General features: G+C 46.6%; 1 protein-coding gene across 19 annotated transcripts in view; it reads right to left on the bottom strand.

The window, feature by feature from the left end:
* Positions 1 to 293: 293 nt before the first annotated feature.
* ATXN2 (ataxin 2) overlaps positions 294 to 22,756 on the bottom strand; it is a 1,876,777-nt gene continuing 1,854,314 nt past the window's right edge. For all 19 annotated transcript variants that reach the window (XM_078667457.1, XM_078667461.1, XM_078667458.1 and 16 more), the window contains one exon: positions 294 to 922. In XM_078667457.1, coding sequence (XP_078523583.1) covers positions 894 to 922 — 29 coding nt within the window. In that variant the 3' untranslated portion in view covers positions 294 to 893. The remainder of the gene's footprint in view (positions 923 to 22,756) is intronic.

The following is a 22,756-nucleotide window of genomic DNA, read 5'->3' as shown; positions in this document are numbered from 1 at the left end:
CAAAGGACATCCAACTCGATGCCTGCTTGACCTCACCCTGATCACTCAATTTTAGGCAACAATAACTGCTGTACCTACTGAGTAAATATGTTCTACCTACTTCATTGAACGTATAGGGAAATGGCAGGTATCCTTGGGGAACGCATGAGAATAACCATCACTGAGGACTCTAAGCATTAGCATGCACACAATGCAGGATGATGATGGCATAGCAGGAGTACCACATGATGCAAGAGGTCTCCCAGCTTGTGATCTCCAGTCATCACGTTTTGGGAAACATAACACAGACACAATTCAGTTTTTAAAACTTTTTTATTTTTTTATTTTTTTTACGTTTTATTTTATATTATCTACAAAGTAAAAGTTTTTTTTTTAACTTAAAAGTTACATCACTGTCTGGTGACAGCAATCTCCTCATCAAACCTGATTCATAAATAATATTCCATCAGTTTGATGATCAGTATTTTTACTGAACCGGTTTCAAGTTTAGTTAGAAGTAAAAGGGATCTCCAAGTCTTGATTTGTTTAGCGGTAATAGCAGCAAGAATCACTCTTGTTACTTCTTTTGCTAGCTGATGAGTTCATAACTCAGAAGGGTCATTAAAAAATAAATAACTTCCAGTTATCAGCAAGCAGTGTTGGGGCACTTGCAGGACTGATACAGTGCACGGAATTATTTGAATTGCCCACAAGGTCCTACATGCCTTTACTCAGTCTGAATCTTTCCCACTGCAAGATGAACTGTCAGCATTCCTATTGGATGTTACCAGAAATCAATACTTTTATTAAAATTAACAAATTCTAATTGTCTGTGCCTCCAGTTGATAGAAGCAGAAGGAAGGGTTTTTGGCCTACAAAAAGGTATCCAGCCTTTCAGTATCTCCAGCTCGGCTTTACAACTGCTGTTGGTGGTGGGCTTGCACTGTAAAAGAAAAACAATTTTCTTTTGTAGTTAAATGACAGCAATGCGATGTTATGTTCATATTCTGAAAATGCAGCCATTAAAAGGTAGTGAAAATAAATTAGCATTACTTGTTCAGTTTATACCATATAATGTTTACAATATTAACGTGCTTTCATTTCATGCATTTTTGTCTCCATGATTTCCTTCATGCTTATTTGGTGTGATGGTTTATACACTTGAGACTTTCAGTTTCTAACCGGTATGAGAAACTTGTGCATTTAGCAATTTTCCGTTGTTAAGTTGGGTGAATCAGCTATTCTTGTAATCGTCAGTTAATGCAGATACATAGCATTTGCACTACATTTGACTCCATGCTGCCTTGTTGTGTGTCCGGGACTGTGCCAAAGAAGCATTATATTTAAAAGCAAGAAGCGCAAAACACCCTCCTGTGCACCCACTGCATGCCCCTTGCCTTTATCCTCAAGTTTTTCCCTCAGGATGGACTTTCTGCCTCTGTGATTCCTTCAGACCCGTTACTTGGCAGGATCTCTCAGGCTTTCTGGGTTTGTTCTCTCAGATGTGCTTTCTTTTTCTGAACTTGTGGCGTATTCTTCCAATATTAGACTCAATGGGGTTAACTCATCTACATAGCAATATAAAGGATTTTAAATACTCATGCTGACAAGATATTTTCAAGGATTACTAGAGTTCTATCTACACCTCAACCAAGTTAAATGCATTTTCTATTTTATCGGGATACTTTTACAGTATGAAACTGTCCAATAAAAGGCAGCGAATCTCGCTACATAGTGAGAGGCAGACCTGGCCTGCACGGAGGTTTACAGCCTGGGTGCGGTTTACATCCCAAAAATGCGTTGTTTATTGCAGCCACACAAGAATAACTCTTTCCAACTTACTGTCACTAGCTTACACTTGTTATTGAATTAAATCGATTATTGTGATAAAAAAGTTTCCTGGCAAGAAATAAATGTAATATTAATTTAGAAGAACTAGTCACGGATTCTATGAAACCATCACTGTTTAGGTCTCGCTTAAAACATCACAATTGTTTTCCCTATTCAGAGATTTTGTTAGGGTTAGAGACCACCCATTGCTTACCAACGGTTGGCCTCATTGTCACGCTCATTAGCTTATTTCTTAATGGTCAGCTGCTGCAGGCTTCTCTCCTCTACGTTTGTGCCCGTCCTCTGGAGCATGGACACTTCACTTTACTTATGTCCTTCCACTGCTAATTTTTTTAGGCGCTACTTTTTTCTTTGTGTTTAAGCACTCTACAAGAGTGTGTGATTTTCAGCTGTCTCGCTCTTGTGCTTATCCTCCCTGTGTATTCTTCCCACCCACTGACCATCCACTGTATGTCTTCTTGTACCAAGCCTCTCCCTCCAACTGTTGCCCATCTTCTTGCACCCAGCCCCTCTTGCTCTCCCTCGCCCATGTTGCTACCCTCATCGGCCCTCTCCCCACTGTCCATATAGCACCCCACCAGCCCTCCCTCCATTGTTTGCGTAGCCCCTTAAATCACACTCTCTACTGCGGGGGCAGCCTTAGACATGTGCAAGCTGTTCACCTGCACATGGCCGCCAAACCCCAGGGGCTGCCACGCCAATATATACAGGCCTGCCATTTAATGCACTCTGAAACACGGCTATGCGGCGTGCCAGCGTTCGCCCCCTGCGCCTGTGCGTGCCTCTCTGCGCCGGCTCTGCTGCTCCCCACAGACGTGCCAGCAGCCAGCTGGCTCAGTAAGGTAATAGTTAAAGATTTAACACTCTGCTCCGCTCAGAGTGCTACAATGTTGCAAATTGCCCCAGCCGTGGTGCAGCTTTCAGACACCACTCTCACTCAGTCACTGCCAATTACCGGTCCAAGAAAGGGGGGGAGGGGGCAGGCTTCTGTTCTGCAGTCTCCCTAAAAAACTGGGCACACTTTCATACATTTTATCTCCCCTTGCGACATCACATCCTGCTGAAAGGGTGCGCGCTGGGAGTTAAATTGGAGGTGGAGGCCGGCTGCACAATGGTTAGCGGGCGGCGCCGAAATCATGGGGCTCGGCTGCCTTGAAACACCGCTGATCGCACCTTCTGCACTGCTGGGCCGCCTGCGCTGTCGGGGCAGAATGATGTCATGGCTGCCGGCCGCGGGAAATACTTATTTCCAAACTGGGAGCTTGGCCGGGCCGAGTGAGAGTGCAGCCTGTGACATCACAGCATGGAGTAACACACTATATATTCATGATCCCGCCGTATTAGGGGTCAGTGACTCGGGCCTGCAGCTGTGAGATCATGTACCAGCCTGCCTCAAATCCAAGTAAGTAAGTGCAACATTAAACATCTTTTAACATTTGAATTCATAAAACGACCAGTGCTCTTAATAAAATGTAACGTTTGTCAGAGCAGAAGAAATTAAGAGGAACACCTGGTCAAAATTTCGGTAGGGGAGTCTGCGCCTCGGATACATTCAGTACCCCAGCAACCGATGATGTGTGCTTTCAAGTGACGAGACCCAATCTGGAAAACAGTCCTCATCGCCTTCTTTTCTTTTTTACCCACTTTATAGCAGTCATTTTGTTATTCTCTGTACTTGAGGTGAGCAAGCGGCAGGCACATTGCGCCGGTTTCGCAACGCATAATCTGACCCTACTACAATACCTCCCTTTGCTGAAATTTAGAGAAACCTTCTTTTGATTGCAGTGGTGTGGAGCGCACTGTCAATGAGAGGTGCATTTCTGAATCCTCGTTTTGTTTAACAGTATGGTCAGCTTAGAAGGGCACTAGGTGCTTCAGTTTCTGGTTATTTCCACCAGTTAAAACATCTTCTTAGAGAGTCTTGTTGCTCAAATGGGTGCAATTGCTGTTATTTATATGTTTTCCTAGTCTTCCTTGCTTAATTTTGCTTGCGAAAAAGTGTCACTCTTAGTCATTGAAATGTCACTCATAATTTCACTGGAATTATGTAAGTGTCACACATAGCAATCTGAAACCTTGGCAGCTATGTATATATCCTTAATATAATAATCCTCTGAGCATGGATACATATTGGCGTGGCGGCCCCTGGCAGGGATTTGGCGGCCTCTGGCTCTGTTCCACTTCCAAACACCCTGACACCTCCCTCTTCACTGGCCTCCGCGCCTGCGTTCCTCCTGGTTCCTGATTGGCTTCTTTTTTTCCCTACCCACTGCTGGCCACGTCGTGTGTCACAATACCCTCCACCTCCTAAATTTTATCGTTCTGAGATGAATTCGGAAGGGTAGGAGCAGCCGCAGGTACTGGTCACCTAACACCTTTTCTGGACATTTTATTAAAACACCTTCCTGAGCTCCGGGGGGCTCTGCCCCGCCCGGTCCCCTTCTTCCGGGGCCTCCTACCTACGCTCCCTGCCCAGGGCCACCATGAGCCTAGAGCCGCCCCTGCCTACTGTCAGTGTTGTCCCACTCTCTCTCCGTTGTCAGTATTTCCCCCTAGCCGCCCTGCCTCCATTGCCTCCACCCACCCTCTATCCATTGTCTGTATTGTCCCCATCTGTCCTCCCTCTGTTGTCTGTGTGCCCCCCACCTGATGTCTATGTTGCTACCCAATCCACCACAACATTAAAAAAAAGTATAATGATGTGGACACCGATTACCTAGTCAAAACGCTTTACCTCCCACAACCTCTGTAGCCCTTGCTGATCCCCCCATCCAACCTGTGATACCTCCCACCCTGCAATAAAACAGACCTATGACCGACACAGCTGGCTGCGTCATAACCTTTTGTCCCCTCGCACTGCGTTGCCGCATCACACACCCTCCCTTTGTGTTGTTTCTCAACCCATCCTCCGAACAGCAATAAAACAAAAGTGCTGTGATATGGCCAGCACAGACTGTATCATAGCAATTAGCTTTTTTTTTACTTTCACCTATGCTGGCATGGCACCTGCGCTGCTGTACAACAGTCAGAAAACACTGACAAAGCCAAAACCTCTCTTAAAGGAGTCCATTGGCTTTGCCAATGCTTGTTTTTAAGTGCAAAGGAAACAACACACTGTAGCTCAATAAAGCTGGTCACTTGGTATAGTTATGCTTTCTTTGAATTGTTTTACTGTCTCATGTGAACATTATTTATCTACATTGAAAATATTTACTTAACACTTTCACAACACCTACATCGACAAACATATTGAGAACACCGTCACTGTATCTATGTAAACTTACCCATTGTACAAGGTGTACGATTTCTAATGTCAAAAACGTCATGTGACAATGCTGTACGGCACACAAGTCACAATCCATCAACAGATCAATGATCTGGGCATGCACTACGACTCATATTTACAATGGTTTGTGTAATCCCGCAAGAGCTGCTCCCCTATGACGAAGCCCATGTAGATAACCCAGAGGCGTGCATGGAACAGTAAGGGAGACATGGAGCACACTAATAAAGAGGAAGAAAATTTAACCAATCTTCAGTAATGTTGCCTCTGAAAGATAGTATTCCTACAGCATATTATTTATGCATGTACGGTGTACTTGTATGGCAAGAACCTTGCCAAAAGACAGTGGAGCTATACAGAGATTTACCTTTGTACATTATTTATCTTTAAAACTTCCCATCAGATGGCTGGAAAAACAGAAATGTTTCACTGTCGTGGTCCCTAGTAGTGCTATTGAATGTCATAACCAGCTTGATATGCCCAAGTGGTGGCCCACCCACTCCGCCGGCCACACACTCGACCCAGTCTTCTCCTCAAGCCAGCACGTTTCAGTCAGCCACACCACCGAACTCCTCTGGACCGACCACAGCTGCATCCACTTCGCCTTCCAGAAGCCCACCGCACACCACCGCACCCAACAGATCCCCCACCGCTGCTGGAGCAAAATCACTGAAGACCAACTACACGCAAACCTCGCTCTCAGCCCACACACCGAACCCTCTAACACCGACGACGCTGCCCACAGCCTCAGACGCTGGATCGAGGACTGCGCCAACACCCTCGCCCCGCTGAAGAACCCCCCCCCCACAGAGACACCAGCAAGTGGGCCAGCTGGTTCATCCCAGAACTCCTAGCCTCCAAGCAAGCCTGCCGGAAATTAGAGAAGAAATGGCACAGTGAACAAACTCCGGACAGCCACGCAGCACACAAGGACACCATCCGCAACCACCACCACCTCATCAGGGCGGCCAAGAGGACCTCCTTCAAAGACCGCCTCGACAACAACGCATACAATAGCAAGGAGCTCTTCAACATCGGGAAGGAACTCTCAAACCCCAGCTCCAACAACAACGAAACCCCGCAGTTACAAGCCCTGCGCGACTCCCTCGCCACCTTCTTCCACCGCAAGATAGCAGACATCCACGACAGCGTCAACACCCTGACAGCCCCAACTGACAGCAACACAACAGACTCTCCACAAACCATCGACCACGACCCCCTGCTAGCCTGGGCCAGCGTGAGCATCGATGACTCCATCAAGACCATGAGCACAATCCACCACGTCTTCAACAGAGCAAGCAGCTCCATCGCATCCCACCTGCGCAACGTCATCAATCTCTCCCTCGAGACCGCAACCTTCCCAGAGATCTGGAAACACGCCGAGATCAATGCCCTACTCAAAAAAACCTAAGGCAGACCTAAGAGCAGGCACGGCCCGTGCCGGGCGTTATACTGGGGTGGTGACGTCAGGCAGGGGAGAGTCAGGGTGGGGGGTTGTAAAATGCGGGATATGGACCATTAGAGTTAAGTACCGATAAAAATAAATAAAACGAATTTCGTTGCCCACGCTGCATCACATTTGGCGATGCAGCGTGGGCAACGAAATTCGTTTTATTTATTTTTATCGGTACTTAACTCTAATGGTCCATATCCCGCATTTTACAACCCCCCCACCCTGAACCTCCCCTGCCTTACGTCACCGCCCCAGTAAAACGCCCGGCACGGGCCGTGCCTGCCAAGAGACCTCAAGAACTTCCGGCCCATCTCTCTGCTGCCCATCTCTCTGCTCCCCTTCCCGGCCAAGGTCATCGAGAAAACCGTCATTAGACAGCTAACCCGATACCTCGAAGAAAACAGAATCCTGAACCCTTCCAAGTCAGGCTTCCGCAGCAACCACAGCACTGAGACTGCCCTCATCGCCTCCGCTGAGGACATGAGGACCCTGCTGGACAACGACGAGACCTCAGCACTCATCCTTCTAGACCTCTCTGCCGCCTTCGACACCGTCTGCCACCACACACTACGCGCACGCCTCCATGCCGCAGGGATCCGAGACAAGGCTCTGATTGGACCACCTCCTTTCTCTCCGGCAGAACCCAGAGCGTCCGCCTCCACCCATTCCGTTCCAAAGCCTCCGAGATCATCTGCGGCATACCCCAGGGATCCTCCCTCAGCCCGACGCTGTTCAACATTTACATGGCCCCGCTCGCACACGTAGCCCGCCAGCACGACCTCAACATAATCTCCTACGTCAACGACACTCAGCTGATCCTCTCCCTCACCAAGGACCCCATCACCGCCAAAGCCAATCTCCACGAAGGAATGAAGGCCGTCGTGGACTGGATGAAGACCAGCCGTCTGAAGCTGAACTCTGAAAAGACGAAAGTCCTCATCCTCGGTTCCAACCCTTCAGCCTGGGACGACTCCTGGTGGCCGACGGCACTGGGGGCAGACCAGACACCCACCGACCACCCACGCAACCTGGGAATCATCCTCGACTCAACGCTCTCAATGACCAAGCAAGTCAACGCTGTCTCCTCCTCCTGCTTCAACACCCTCCGCATGCTCCACAAGATCTATAGATGGATCCCGACAGATACAAGATAGACAGTCACCCAGGCCCTCGTCAACAGCAGACTCGACTACGGAAACACCCTCTACGCGGGAGCCCCGACCAAGCTCATCAAACGACTACAACGCATCCAAAACGCCTTGACACGACTGATCCTCGACGTACCATGCCACGGCCACATCACCCCCCACCTGAGAAACCTGCACTGGCTCCCCTTCAACAAGAGGATATCCTTCAAGCTCCTCACCCACGCACACAAGGCACTCCACAAGACCGGCCCAGCCTACCTCAACAGACGGCTCTCCTTCTACATCCCCAACCGCCAGCTACGCTCCACCGACCTTTCACTCGCCACCGTCCCGAAGAACAACCACCGGTGGGAGATCCTTCTCCCACCTCGCCGCCAAGACATGGAACACCCTCCCACTGAGCCTACGACAGACTCAAGACCTGCTGACCTTCAGGAGGATACTCAAGACCTGGCTGTTCGATCAGTAGCGCCTTGAGACCCTCGCGGGTATGTAGTGTGCTTTACAAATGATTGACTGATTGAAGTACTTTAACGGTGTGACCTCGCACAAGCTTCTTCAATTGCCAATATGTTCCAGCTCAGCACCCTTTAGATGGCATAAGGACTTTGAAATGAGGTGGGCAGGCAATCTCCTGAGGAAAAACAGTATCCATCAAACCAACGACACAAAAGGCAGGTCATATTTTGTTTATTGGATACTCCTCCCTTGGCAGAGTCTTAGGTTTGAAATATCACTCAGTAGTACCTAACACATCTGGATGGAGATCAGATAAGCATGCAGAGATCCAGTGACCCAAAACTGCTGAACCAGTGTGCTCCCAAACAAGTCTTTAGCCCTCGCATCAGTCATATTGTCCTGAATATGTATGCTAAAAAGATCAACTCGTGGCTCGCCAAATCTCCTGTGAAAGCACCCCTATCAACGAGCACTGGTTGCTAGCCTTTTACCTTTGCAATGGTTTAGTCATGCTTTTGCAAAACATTATTGTTGGGGATGTTGCCAGACTCACATCAATCTTATTTTGTGGCCTCAAAATGCCCACAATGCGATAGTAGCCCCTGCTACCTACGAAATTGATTTGTGTGTGGATGTGCTCAATGTGAAAGGAAATGATGCACAGTCACGCTTCCCAATGGATGAACTGGGCTTACCTATTACTCTAAGCTGTATGCAGTAGTTGGGGGAAGAAAATTTTGAATTATACAACAGCAGGCCAATAGTTTAAGACAACTAGCTAAGCGTCCCTTGAAGTATTTTAGATAGGTATGTGTATCTATAAACGATAACAGTGGGAGAAGGGAGGAAAGCTATTGTCAGTTCGGCTACAGGAAAGGCAGCAGGCCCAGATGAGATACCAGCCAAGCTTTTTAAGCATAACTTAGAGCTATGGGCACCATGACTTACTAATGTATTCAGAGCATTGGTCATTACATGTTCTCAATATTCCTTTAAGAAATCTGTAACTATACCCATCTATAAGAAAGGTGATTAAAAACAACTCATCAAACTGTCGGCCCATCTCCCTCATTGATTCCTCTTCAAAGATCTTCATGAGGGTGATTCTAGGGAGACTGGAAGATTAGGCAGCAGATAGAACCTTCTTTACGGAGGCCCAATACGGGTTCAGCCCAGGCTCGAGCACTTCTGAACAAGCTCTAAAAGTGACCCTTTTCCTAGGTAAATATGTCAAGGCCATGAGAGGAGCCATGCATATGGCTTTCATGGACCTCTTGTCGATCTTTGGCTTAGTGGAGAGGGACTAATTATGGTTTAGTATGGAGCAAGCAGGAATCGATTCTCCCTTCTTAATGACCCTGAAAAGGTTGCACCAGGATGGTGACCAGACGCCCCCCATTAATGTATCGAGAGGGGTTAGACAAGGTTGCATATTGGCCCCTTTTTTATTTCTATTGTATATAAATGCCATGGACTCCTTTTTAAAGTCATTAATCCCGAAAATTCCTAAAATTGGTGTGCAATTCGTCCCTGTATTGCTTTACGTGGCCCTAAAAATAGACGCTCCATAAACTTTACGGTGGGGGGAATACCTATTTCGAAGATTCCAAACTTCAGTTATTTGGGCATTTTATTCTCTGCTAATTTGAGCTGGGACAGACTTATAACAGCAAATGGAAGCCACATGTGAAATCGTTTTTAGGTTTGCCAATAAACTGGGCCATAAACCTCCGAAGGAATTGGTGATGCAAAACAAATAAGTGTCAGACTGTGGCCACATATGGAGCAGGAGTATGGGGATTTGCTTTTGGGAAGCACATCCAGATGGTGGAGAACTTATTCTTGGCTAGACTTTTGGGAATACCAAGATCCACATCAAGTCATATTAATCATAATGAAGTAGGGCTAGGATTCCTTGAAGACTTAGTGGGACTTGTACTCATCTTGTTATGGGAACAATGTTGGTCTTTTCCAGAGCTGAAGTTGACACGTGACATTGTTGAAGCCTACTTGAAGCAAAGCAATGTGCAGTCCATTCCATGGTTTCTGTTGAAAAGTCGCTCCAAGATCTTCGGGATGATAAACTTATGGACAAACAAAACCGATATTAACTCCTCTTTGAAGGCTCAGGCTAAGTTACAGTTCTTGGAATTTAGGAAAAATGCAAGGCTGGAGAAAGCAATAAATATGGTAACAATTCAGCACTACATTATGCTTGCTACAAGTAATGGTATGGAACCCAACCTTTCGTGGGTGAAAGCCCCGGAACATAGATTGTATCTTTCGCCAATGTGACTTAACATGATCCATTATTTAGGGCTTTTCCAGTCGCTGGATCTTGGTTTGCTTCACGACTATCTAAACTGCGGAAGGTAACGAAAACTAGGCATTACACACGAGGAGCTTTTAACTTGTAATTCCTTCTCTGTCAGAATATTGTGCGCCGTGTTTTTAATTTGTTATGCTCACCTGATTTATTTCTCTGCCATAGTCCCTGTTCCGCCACGGCCTCTGCCGTTTGAGTGGAGGGACGTACCTGGCAGTATCTACACGCTGCACTAGAAGTGAATAACTCTTCACTTAAGGGCCGCGCTCTAGGCGCCACTCACTTCCTCTTTCGCCCCTGCTATTTAAACTTGCAAGGGATGCGGTTGCGCCCGTCCGCTGCCGAAATCCCTGCCCATTTAATAATATTCACTACCTTATATTCTGTAGAACATCAGTCATTTGTCCACCCACATTTTTAACTATTTTAAATGGCAGATTACCCCTGCTCAAATGCAGAGCTTAAGGCATTAAATAAGCAAAGTCCGGCTGTGAGAAGTTAGCCTGGTATTAGATGTCCACTATTCTAGTGGGCACCTTGCACCAGTCTAAACGACCCTTATGGTGGTGGTTGCAAAGTCATCCTTATAGACCTGCTATCCTAGTGGTAGCGTGGACCAGCAGTCTTAGGCTAAAACTTCAGAGAGCATGTGAAGCCAGCAGTTTTACCATATATAATCCCGTGAATATCAAATGAAAGGACACCACACAAGGTATATATCAAATATATATGTGTATTTATTTCTAACACAACCCCTCTGAACTCTTTATGAGGTCAGAGATCGAAATACAGTACAAGTTACTCATTCAGCATACTTTCAGCTGCACAAATACAATTCTCACTAACCATATACTAAGTAAGTGGTATAAGAACCACTTCAGGAATAGTGAATAGGCCTAGGGCATCGCTGGGGCTAAACTACAGAACCAAAGGTTAGGAAGTAAGAGACCCACCGGGGAGGCGTGCAGTGTGGGAACACAGTCGCGAGCTACCATTGACTTACAATGGGAAACGAAGAAGTCACAAAGTTACTGATTAAGGACACTTCCGGGTGGACTACGGTGAAACCCCTTTAAACTAGGACACTTGGATAGTCAATACCCACAGGAGCACCGGAGTACTCGAGTTACCTCACCCAGGGAAGCCGGGTGCGTAGGTGTCTTTTCATGTCTGGTTTCGTCGATGCTTTCAATGGAGAACTGCAAAAGAAGTGCTGCAGGCGGCCGAAGGAAGAGTGTCCGGGTGGATCCAAGGGCGGATTGAGGAACTGAAGAACTTGAAAGCAGTGGGGACAGAGCCTGGGTCACTAGCCAGGAACCAGGATGGAACCAGGCGATGTCGCGATACAAACAGGTGAAGAGGTGAAGCTTGTCTCTGCAGCCACGAGGACCAGGAGGCGTCGACGACGACCAGGAGCTGGAGTCGAGCTCTCCCACGAAGGAACTAGTTGACTGCGGCGTCGGTATTTGGATTGGACCCAACAAGCCTTGGTAACCGCAACCCACGCAGGAAGTGAAGATTGGCTTCAGATCAGACCAGCCAGGTTTGAGGCGCTTCTCTTTTGGAAGGAAGCTGGAGCAAGCCCAGAGCAACCAGGCAAGCGTTGGAAATTCAAAGGATCGTCTTCAGAGGGGTCACTAGCCAACGGGCTAGCAACAGGGAAGACGCGTCGAGCTGAAATGTAGGAGCGGGCCCCACGCGGCACTTGTGGAGTGAGGAGGGCTGAGCTCTGGTGCAGATGATGCTCGGGTCTGGGGCTTCTAGTGCCCCAATGCACAACTGCGAGTTACCTCAGGAGTCGATGCAGTTAGCAATTTGCAGGATGTCCAGGGAGTCTGGTCCAACGTCTCTCGTGTCCGCCACGGGTCTCAGCTTTGCTGTGGATGTGGGTCGGAGTCCAAGAAGTCTGGAAGTCCAGTCCTGAGTAGCTGAGTCTTCGGGTTTCGGCAGGAGCGTCGACAAAGCAAACCGGCAAGTCACTGGTGGAGCCTGTTTGAACAGGGTGGTCACTCCTTGACCACAAAGGAGATATCTTCAGTCTTCTAGTCAGCATAGAATGTCGAAGTCCAAGAGTTTCGTTTCAGAGTTTCGTTCCAGGATAATCTAATGTCTCTAGACACAGCTCCTATCTTTATACTAAACTAAGGGGCTGGATTACCTGCTAGGTCCCTCCTATGGGTGGACCCTGAGAAGGGGGTGGTAACACCCCTTTCTCTTTGTCCAGTTTTGCTCCAGAGCTGGGGCTGGAGTGCCCCAGCAACTGGTTTGAACCGGGCTATGCATGGAGCACCTTGTGTACCCCAGGCAGTGTCTCATTTTGCAGCCCTCCCCGCCCCAATACACTAAAAGCCTGTCTGGGGAGGTGCTAGCACCTCCCAAGGCAGGAAACCTATTTTCCAGGCCTCCCCTGCCGGAGTTTCGTCCAGCAGCAGGAGGTCAGACTCGTGTCTATAGCAGCAGCATCCATTTTGTGATGCTGAGGCTCTGTTTTTAACTTTAACCGGGTAAAGCAGTAACCAACATGTCTTCTCCCTCTAAGAGGGTGGAATGCTACCCTCGCCGCCAGAATTGGCGGGGGGTAGTATTCCAAAGTGTTTGACACCTTACAAGACATGTTTTGATACAGCCAAACCAAAGTTAGCCTTAACCGCGAGGATTATAATGCACTTAAGAGTATGTGGTATGGCTAGATCATAGAACAGCTATAAGGACCTGGTTCCGAAAGCTGCAGAGGGGCTCAGCTCATGCTAGGGCACCCTCTCACATAAAACCAAGCACTCTGCATCCAGGATTGTTAAGGCCATAGGTTACTATGTGTCTATATATAAGGTAGATATAGGTATACCATATCTAAGTAAGGGGTGATTACACCACCTTACCCAAGCTGAGTGATCAGCCTGTGGTGTCAGTTTGGATGGATGGCCAGCCAGGGGTGGCATAATACATGCTGCAGCCCCTCGTAGGCCTTGGATGCACCTATGCCCTGGGTACCTATGGTACACTATACAGGGGCTCACAAAGGTGACCCAATACCCAATCAGGTAGGTACCTAAAGTACATGGAGTCCATTTTACAGAGAGAGCAGATAGCCTGGGGCCCAGAATAGCAGGATCCCAGGCCAACTAAGTCAAAAACCAGCTAAACACTAGGCAAAAAGTTGGGGTAACCATATAGTCAGATATCCACCTTCCTACACCGGCCAAGCCGCAGACCAACCCCATGATCTACCCTCCAGCATTATTTCCTTATCATTCAGACACAGAACATGCTATCACAGTACCTTTCCCCCCTGCACCAACACAATGCTGACAAACGTAGAAGGGATAATAGGGGTTGAACATCTTTAACAACCCAAACAACTAACCCGGCTTTATCTTAATGCCCGATCAATTCCTAAACATACTCTGGAGATATGGAGCCTTCTTGACCCTGAAAAACCAGAAATATGTTTTGTCACTGAAACTTGGCTTCATGAAGCCGCCCTCCCCGATGTTGCAGTTGCTTTCCCCCCGAAGTATACATTGAACTGACTTGACAGGACCAAAAAGAGAGGAGGAGGTCTAGCTATCAATGCTAAGGCTGACATTAAGATCAAGCTACTCAATACTTTCCTTACCGAATGGGTGGAACTGTGTATTTTTAAAATAGAGAACCACACTAACAGAAGCTGGGGAGGTGCATTAGCCTACAGGCCACCTGGTACTAAAACTAACTTAACTAATAAGCTGACAGGGATCATTGGCGCACATGTGCTAGCAGACAACAATTTTCTTCTTATCAGCGACTTTAATTTTCACGCAGAACTCCTAGATGATCCTGATACTATCCAACTTATCTCTACTCTTGAATCACTGGAACTACGGCAATTGATAACAGGGCCCACGTATAAGCAGGCCCTACTTTAGATCTCCTATTCACGAATTCCCCTAATATTGAAGAAGAATTACCCATTCCGATTCTCTGGTCAGACCACTCTCTTCTAAAATTACAGTCTGTCCCAATATATAGTAATCGAATCAGTGAACAAAGGCTGAGTAGACCGTGGAAAAAAGTCAATCCATTAACCCTTGCACCCCATCTCAGCCTCCCATCCTATAAAGACACAGATAACATAGACCAAGCAGCAGAAACTTTTGAGAAGGCAATTACTCAGGTACTTGATATTGTAGCACCTCTAACTAAACTTAAACTCAAGCATAAAGCTTCACCATGGTTTAACGAACATCTAAAACTGGATGAACTGGCCAGTAGGAAAGCGGAGCACAAATGGAGGAGTACTAGAAAGACTGCTGATAGAAAGGAGTAAAACCTCATACATAGACACTATCTTGATAATATAAAATCAGCCAAAAAGAGATATATTAGTCGAATTGATAAAGCTGCAAACTCAAATAAAGAATTGCATAAAATATTAATGGAATTCACCAGCCCTCATTCCTGCCAGTCCAAAAGCCCCACCTCCATTGATTGGGCTAACAAACTCTCTACATTCTTTGAGGAGAAAATTAACCTCATCCATAACCTCTTTTTCAATGCAGCTACTGAATACTCTGAGACAGTTCTTATAAGCAGTCCAGATCCTGGTATAAATTATTTCTGTGGTATCACCAAACTCACTGAGGAGAGCGTGAACCGCGCCCTCTTTAAAATAAAATCAGGCTCCCCAACTGACCCTGTCTCACCTCTTATTATATGCAACATCCCCCAGTCCTCTTCAAAAGTCTAACTCATCTTCTTAATCTATCTGTAAAAAAGTGCCGCCTTTCCAATCTTCTGGAAGGCAGCTAGGGTCAAACCCATCCCGAAAAACCCTTCAATTGACCCAAAAGAGCTTACCAACTATCGACCAATCTCTCTTCGCCCCCATTTTGTAACGGTTTTGGAGTTCTTGGTCAATAAACAAATTACAACCTTTCTGGAGGAAAACAAATTACTGGACCCTTCTCAATCGGGGTTCAGGGCTACCCACAGCACTGAAACATCGTTGATAGAGGTAGTTGACCGCTAAGACTAGCCCAGGACAACGGGCAGTCAGCTATGCTTGTCTTACTAGTTATGTCAGGGGCGTTTGACACCATCTCCCACAGTACGCTGATACACCGACTATGGGAGAAAGGGATCAGAGGGAATGCCTTAAACTGGTTCAGGAGGTACTTAACAGATCGAACCTTGAGGGTCCAAACGGGCACCTTTGTTTCTCAAAGTAGGATTGTAGATAAAGGAGTCCCCCAGGGAGCTATCCTCAGCCCCACTCTTTTTTATCTTTATGTGACTCCCCTTGCAGAGGTGATAAGATCCTACGGGTTTGTACGCCGAAAACATGCAAATATTGATCACCTTGGACACTGACCCTTCCGACACCAATCTCAGATTCATAAACTGCATGGACCATATCAGCACCTGGATGCAAACTAATCACCTTCAGTTAAACGCAAGCAAAACGAGGATCATTCATTTTGGGAAGGCCAAGGAGTACTGGGTCTAATGACTGGTGGCCTCAGAATGGCCCCTGTCCTTCCCCAAATATGTAGTTCATAATTGACAACGAATTGTCCATGAGAGGCCATGTTAAACAGGTGGCAGGCATCAGCTATGGATTAATGAGCCTATGCAAGGTTATACAATGGATTCCCTCGGAATCAAGAAAACCGTTTGTGCAGGGTAAAATAATCAGTCGGCTCGATTATGGGAATGCTCTCATGGCCTCCATTAATAAAGAGCTTCTCACCAAACTTCAGGTTCTACAAAACACTGCCGCCAGACTTGTTCTAAATCTACCGTTGCAATCTCCATCAGATCCAAGTCGAAGAGCCCTCCACTTCCCATCAGGAAATAAATTTGTTTTAAGATTATCACCCTGGTTCACAGAATTATCTCTGAGAATGGTCCTAGTTACTTATCAAAAAAACCTAAATGGTACCAGCCCAGCAGAACTCTGAGATCAAGAACCAATGTTCTCTTAACTCCACTCAGGATACATACTTCTAGGTATGGTGAGAAATCCTTCTCACATCTTGCACCAACTCGGTGGAACGCTCTTCCCCTTGCACCTACGCATGGTCTCAGACCATCGCCAGTTTCGCAAAATGCTAAAAACCTGGCTTTTTTGATCACTTCTTTCCCTCTGCTGTTGTTTTTACCTCCTTTCCGTGGTTTTGGCTAGCGCTTTGAGACCCTTGGGTGATATGTGCGTTTAATAAAATCCTATAACATAACAACCAAGTTGTGCCTGTGATGGGAATCTCTTTCCAAACCATTAAGCACTTTATGCTATTTTGCCCTTTGTATGCTTTTTATAGATCTTTTAAGTCGCATAACGAGGATCTGATTTTCCTTCAGCTTCTTGAGTTACAAACTATTTGTACTGCTGTTTTAATTTTTATCATCCAGGCTCTGATGCAAAGGAAAAGATATATATTAGGAATTTTTAATCTCCGATTGTCCGTTTTTTTCAACATGTTTTTATTTTAAACTTGATTGCTTATTTTTAACTTTGAAGTGTATAATTGTTTTATTATGTGCTTTTTTGGTCGAATACTCGTCCGAATATAGATTGATATTACTTGCTAGTTATGGGTGCTCTCAAAGGAAAACTAAACTGAGCCTTTATACACCAATTTTTGTAAGCATGGCCTGCATCAAGTTGAGAAAAACAATCTGGTGAAACTTCTCCTTGAAGAAAATGCATTTGTTCGGGTTGTCTTTCCTTGTTTTGGCTTTGGTTAAGGCTGGTAGTTCTACCCCGAGAACTTCCCATCCTCTCCTCCGTCTCCCCCTTTACACCCTGAACTATGCATCTTTCTACCTCCACACTCCCATAAAAGTGAGTTGTGTTGCTCCACTCTCCTTTCTTCCATGAGGTTTCTTTCCCTAAGCCCTCAAAAAAACACCCTTACCCACATCTACGCCATCTTTTGAAGCACTATCACAAGCAACCCACTATTGTTGTATAAATCCGCAAAAAATGCGATCACATGCATCACTCTACTTACAAAATCGAATTCCTTTGCAATTGTGAATACACCTTCACAGTCAAAATGCTCAGAGTATCCCACAACTTCCACCTCAAGGATCTTAAATGAGTTAAAAAATAGAAGCTTCCTGAGCATAGTCCAATTACATAACATAATTGCATTTCTCCATATTTTCATTTTAAAAACCTCACATTTGTCAGCATACTGCATGGCAGTTGTTTTGTTTGTTAATCGAAGCAAGGGACTGCGCTCTACATTTAAGAAAGGAAAACTACCACTGACAAGGCAACATATAAATACAAAGGTTTCATGTAAAAGGCTTCTCTTGGCCAGTGTCCGCTGACATTCACGCTTGTCATGTCAGATGTGCTCCTGCTCTTGTCAAGGACATATCTGTCAACAGATTAGTGATAATTCGAAAGAACTAAATCCCAACTCTTGAACAGGTAGTCTCTTAAAATTGTTAGTTCAGCTATTTGAAAATACTACACACACTCTGTACACAATCTTAAGCTGACCATGACTCTTTACCACTGCAGTAATATCACTCTGATTCTCACAGGAGTGACCAGCAAGCACAATGCAGGATGCATAGGAGCAAACAACCATGGTTATCATAAAATCATGACTCTTCTGTCAGGAGTAAAATACACAATAAAGTCCTGTACATGTTGAACCCTCATAAACCGTTCATAACCATGAAGTTAAAGATAGCTCCAAAAAACTCAATTCTTCACCTTGGTGTCCATTTTGACTTTGAGAGGCTCCGGGAAAAATCAAAATTCAATAATGGGTGACTAAGACGAATCAGCTCCTAGCACGTAAAGAAACACCTGCAACACCCTATGCAGTCAACACTGACAAAGCCTTCGTAAAATCAGAGAAAAGGATAAAAAAGCTTGACCCTGAACAGTTAATGTCTACTCTCTTAACACTTTGCTCTACGTTGTCACACGTTTAAGGCCTGGTTTGTTTTTATTAATTTTAATTAACTAGCAGGGGCATGCGGAAGGCAGCAGAAACTTTACAGGGGGTGTCCAAATCAAAGAAGCAAATGTCAAAGGTGCCTGAGAAGTGAACGACAGATCCAAGTGACAAGATAACAGAGAAGGTGGTGGTGCTTATGCTTAAGCCAGGAAAGGATACAGGGAAACCTTCATCCATGAAACAACAGAAATGTTACAAGTAAAAAGAACATAAAAAAACAGCATCAGCGCCTGAAGCTTATAATGGTGGCACTGGCACATCTACCATTACAGAAAACACAGTTAGGGTTGTGACTTGATGAGGGCTATTTTTCTATCCCTCCTTCCCAACTCTCCTCCCCACCACCTCCAGGCTTGACTTGCTCTTTGAATGAATGTAACTTATTGTGCAAAAACAGGTTCACAGTATTACATGCCAATAAAGATAGTGTAATACTGCACCGGTCGCCTTCTCGGATATCAACATGGCGGGCGGCGATGAACAAAAGGAAAGGAAGGTTAGTGCACCAGTATTCAAGGCATGCAAGGCGGAAGAAGAGCCCAGCGTGACGGCCCCAAAGGAGGGCCGAGATCCTAGAATTGAAAATGCAGAGCGCGAGACGCCGCCATCGAGAGAGCAGATTCCAGAAAAACCTTAAGAACCAGAGAAGGGGACCGCGAGCGACGAGAACCCAGGGGACGTCGTCTGCCATGTCCCAGGAGTGACGTGGCTACTGGCAAGTCTCCCTCTTCACTTTTATAAGAAATCATAGGTGGGGGAGGGGAGTGTAACACAAAACTGAGGCAGCCCTAACGTCACTAGAGTGAAGGGTGCGGTGGCACTATTCTATGCAACGGTAAAGAGCAGCCCACTCAACCCCGGTTATCTTCTTTTTCTTTTGTTTTGTTTGGGCATTCCTGCTGACATCACCGTTTCCGGAGGTCTCCGTTCACACATCCTCAACAAACAGGACCAGGGGAGGACCACAGAAGACCCAGGGAACTGTGGTCTACTCAAGGGGACATTCTTTAAGGAAGAACCGAAACCACCCACATAAGACTGTATACCACAGAACTATTTTTGTGACTCGTTGCTTGAAAGCCAGACGTATTTCTTCTCTTTTGTCTTTCCGTTTTTGTTGTGGACAACCACATTAAAAGACTCTCGTACATCTCAACGCCTCCAGTCTGAAGCTCTTGTGTTCCAAGACTTCCATACACGATATAATTTCCCCCTCCCATCCCCTACCACATAGCCAACATACTGACCTGCAAACACATACCCATGCCCTCCAACCAACAATTCGAGCCCCTCGAGAAGGGTCTGGTAATGTGAATTCAGAACAAGAACAAAGGAATGACATTCTTAAACTAAAAATTCTAGCATGGAGCCTCGTTGGGACTAAGTCAGATGAACGCTGAACTAGAGAGACTAAATGGTGCATGGGAGAACGTAAGGAGTGCGAGATGGCCCAAAATAATGCTCCTCTTTGTAGCCCTATCGACGGGGATATGGGAAGGTATATAATATATTCCTTGGAAAATCTTAGGCATGGTGCTATAATGTATAGGCACAGATTTGTTCATAGGAATGAATGTATAGGCAGGTTTAAGGGGCAGAAATGGTCATATGTAATAACTGATAGATTTCTAAGGGACCTTTGCATAGAGCAAATTTAAAAAGCATGTGGAAATTACAAAGAAGTGTGCACATTGTTACAATTCCAGGAATCACCTACGTGACACTAGGGACGGTAGAGTTTTTTTTATGGTGAATGTGCCCAGACTCCAATCCTACAGCAGAGAGAATGAAGACTCACTCAAAAACAAAAATACCGGCAGGGGCGTGACAAAGATGGCGAGCGGGTAGGACGTGTCTCGCATTGTTTCCCCACTCCCGCAGCCCAAACTCGCCCAGTGAAGCAAGGTGCAGGCCCCCAAAGTTACGAAATAAAGTCGGAATTCATCTCCGGCCCGACAGCGCTTGGTAAGCCTATGAGATCGGGGCCAGAGCGTTAAGACGCAGAGGATTCTAAGCGGAAGGCGAGCACCATGAGGAGTGTGAAAATGGCAGACTACTCCCGATTGTAGAGGGGCATCTGGCAGCAGCGGCCAGAGCTCAGGAGCGACGGAACTGCTCGATCACTGGGTATTTCCAGGGTCCGATCCCCACGACATATACCTGTGAGGTTTCTTGCGGGGACCAGAGGGTGAATCCAGAGGAAACGCCGAGCAGCCGGGAGTTAGCCTGCGGATGGCGACAGAGGGCCTGGCAGCCTGGTGCCTGAGATGACGCTCTGCGGGGAGAAGCAGGACTGAGGCCACGCAGAGGGGCGACAGAGGCGGGCACCCCTAAAGCACCGGTTGCACAGAGGAGTCACCACTGATTCGACAGGAAAAACAGTGGACTGCAGAGCCCATCAAAGGGTGAGGAACAGAGGTGTCGGTTCCCAGCGCCATCTGGGCGGCGCTGGTGCCTGTGGCTGGTGGGGCCGATCGGGGCTGGCGTAGGGGAGCACTGCCGCTGGAGGGTGAACACAGTACCTACCAGGGCAGATGCAGTGCTGTTTCTGGCCTTAAAGCCCGATTGAGAGACATCGAGACAACTTGAGGCTTCTACAAATTTGGATTGATGTTTGATAATTATGCTTTTCCAAAAGCTTGTTCTGAAGGGGGAGCTGAGAACTGAGGCGACAGTTGGATACATCATCTATAGGAGCCTTAATATTTTTCCGGATGGGAATGATCTGCGCTGCTTTCCATTCTATTTTGAAGGGTCGGCTGCGTACTTTGGGAAGATTCAGCGCTCTATTGTCCCTTCAGACAATGTGTTCACAGAGGGGGCGATTGGGGTTTTTAAACTGAATTACTGTGGTTTACTCGCTTACTTTCTGATGTGTACTCTGTGGTGCTTCCACACCCCCATCCATCCATCTTATTTCCCCCTTTCCAGGCCCCCCATGCCCAGAACCTGGATGCCTGACCCAAAGATGGCGGCCTTTGCCTCCAGGCAGTGCTTAGAACAGAAAGAGGAATGCTTTCAAATCTTTTGATGCCATCTTGGATCGGGCAACCCCCCCCCCCCCCCCCCCCTCTTTTGGTGCTTCCTCTTCCTCTATCAGAAACAAAAGAGGTATGAACACATGATTCATTGCTGCTTCTCCCCTGTACCTTTCTACCGGTTTCTAGCCTTGTCGGGTATCTACCTTTGGTCCTGATTTGACCTCACTCCTATTGGTTTCACTCTTATTCATTTCCGGAATTTGCGCACCCCTCTTATTTCACCTTTTTGCGTCTTCACTATCCTAGTGGCCCCCTTTTTCTGTCCACTACACCACATCTTCACCTCATCTCCTTATCATGGCTTCCAGTCGAATTAAGTCTGGAATCAATTGCTTCAAAGTCATTTATCCCCCTTATACGTCCAAAGCATAAGCTAAACGGTTCAAGCATAACACCATCGAACAATTTCCAGATTCCCTCTTTGACCAATTCCATAATGGGTGCCTAGGAAAGATTAAAAATGACTTCATCTTCTTCACTAATGACATCCCTTCCTGGTCCTCCAGCATCTCCAATTCCTTCAACATCTCCTCCTCCTCTTCTTCTTTTCCACATGGGAAGCGATAAAAAAATTCTCCTTCCACTCGCTTTAATGGCTACCTCACCATTACTCTTTATAACAATGGCACTGTCATGATCCAAGCTTCTGATTCCTGTTTCTCTCTCTTTGACCACATCTTCCATTCCCTTCGTCCCACCCCTGCGACTACTATCTCTCTAGATTATTCCTCTTCTTCATCTTCTATCTCGTCTACTTTCTCCCTTTCTCCCCCCTTGACCCCCACACATTCCTTCAGACCGCTCTCCCGGGAGTCACAGGTCGACCCTTTATCCCCCCCTTCTCTCGTTCCCTCCCCTCCCATTCTGCCACCTTCCCAACTGGACCTCCCCCTTACCTCATCTGCTTCACACCCCACTTCACCTCTACATACTGCATCTCCTCATTATTCCACTGCCTTCTCCCACCCCCTTACTCCACTATTCCTTCCCATTTCCCCCTATTTAATCCACCTTTCTTACAATCTGAACTACCAATCAACTCGCCTTACCCTCCCCCATCCCTCCCCTCTTCTCCTCACCCCTTTCCGCTCTTCCCCTTTCTTAGTACCCTCAATTCTGTTCTTACTTCTCCCATCTCTCTTCAACCTTCTCTCCTCCCTCCCATGCCTCAAATCCCTGCGTCCCCTTTTGGTAATCCCATCATCTTCCCTCCCACTGATCTCACACCTCCTATCTCTCCACATCTTACATTCCT

The sequence above is a fragment of the Lissotriton helveticus genome, chromosome 11 (assembly GCF_964261635.1).
Source record: "Lissotriton helveticus chromosome 11, aLisHel1.1, whole genome shotgun sequence".
In the NCBI taxonomy this organism is placed as follows: domain Eukaryota; kingdom Metazoa; phylum Chordata; class Amphibia; order Caudata; family Salamandridae; genus Lissotriton; species Lissotriton helveticus.
The sequence above is the reverse complement of the archived record's forward strand: the minus strand, read 5'-3'. Positions and strand labels throughout refer to the sequence as shown.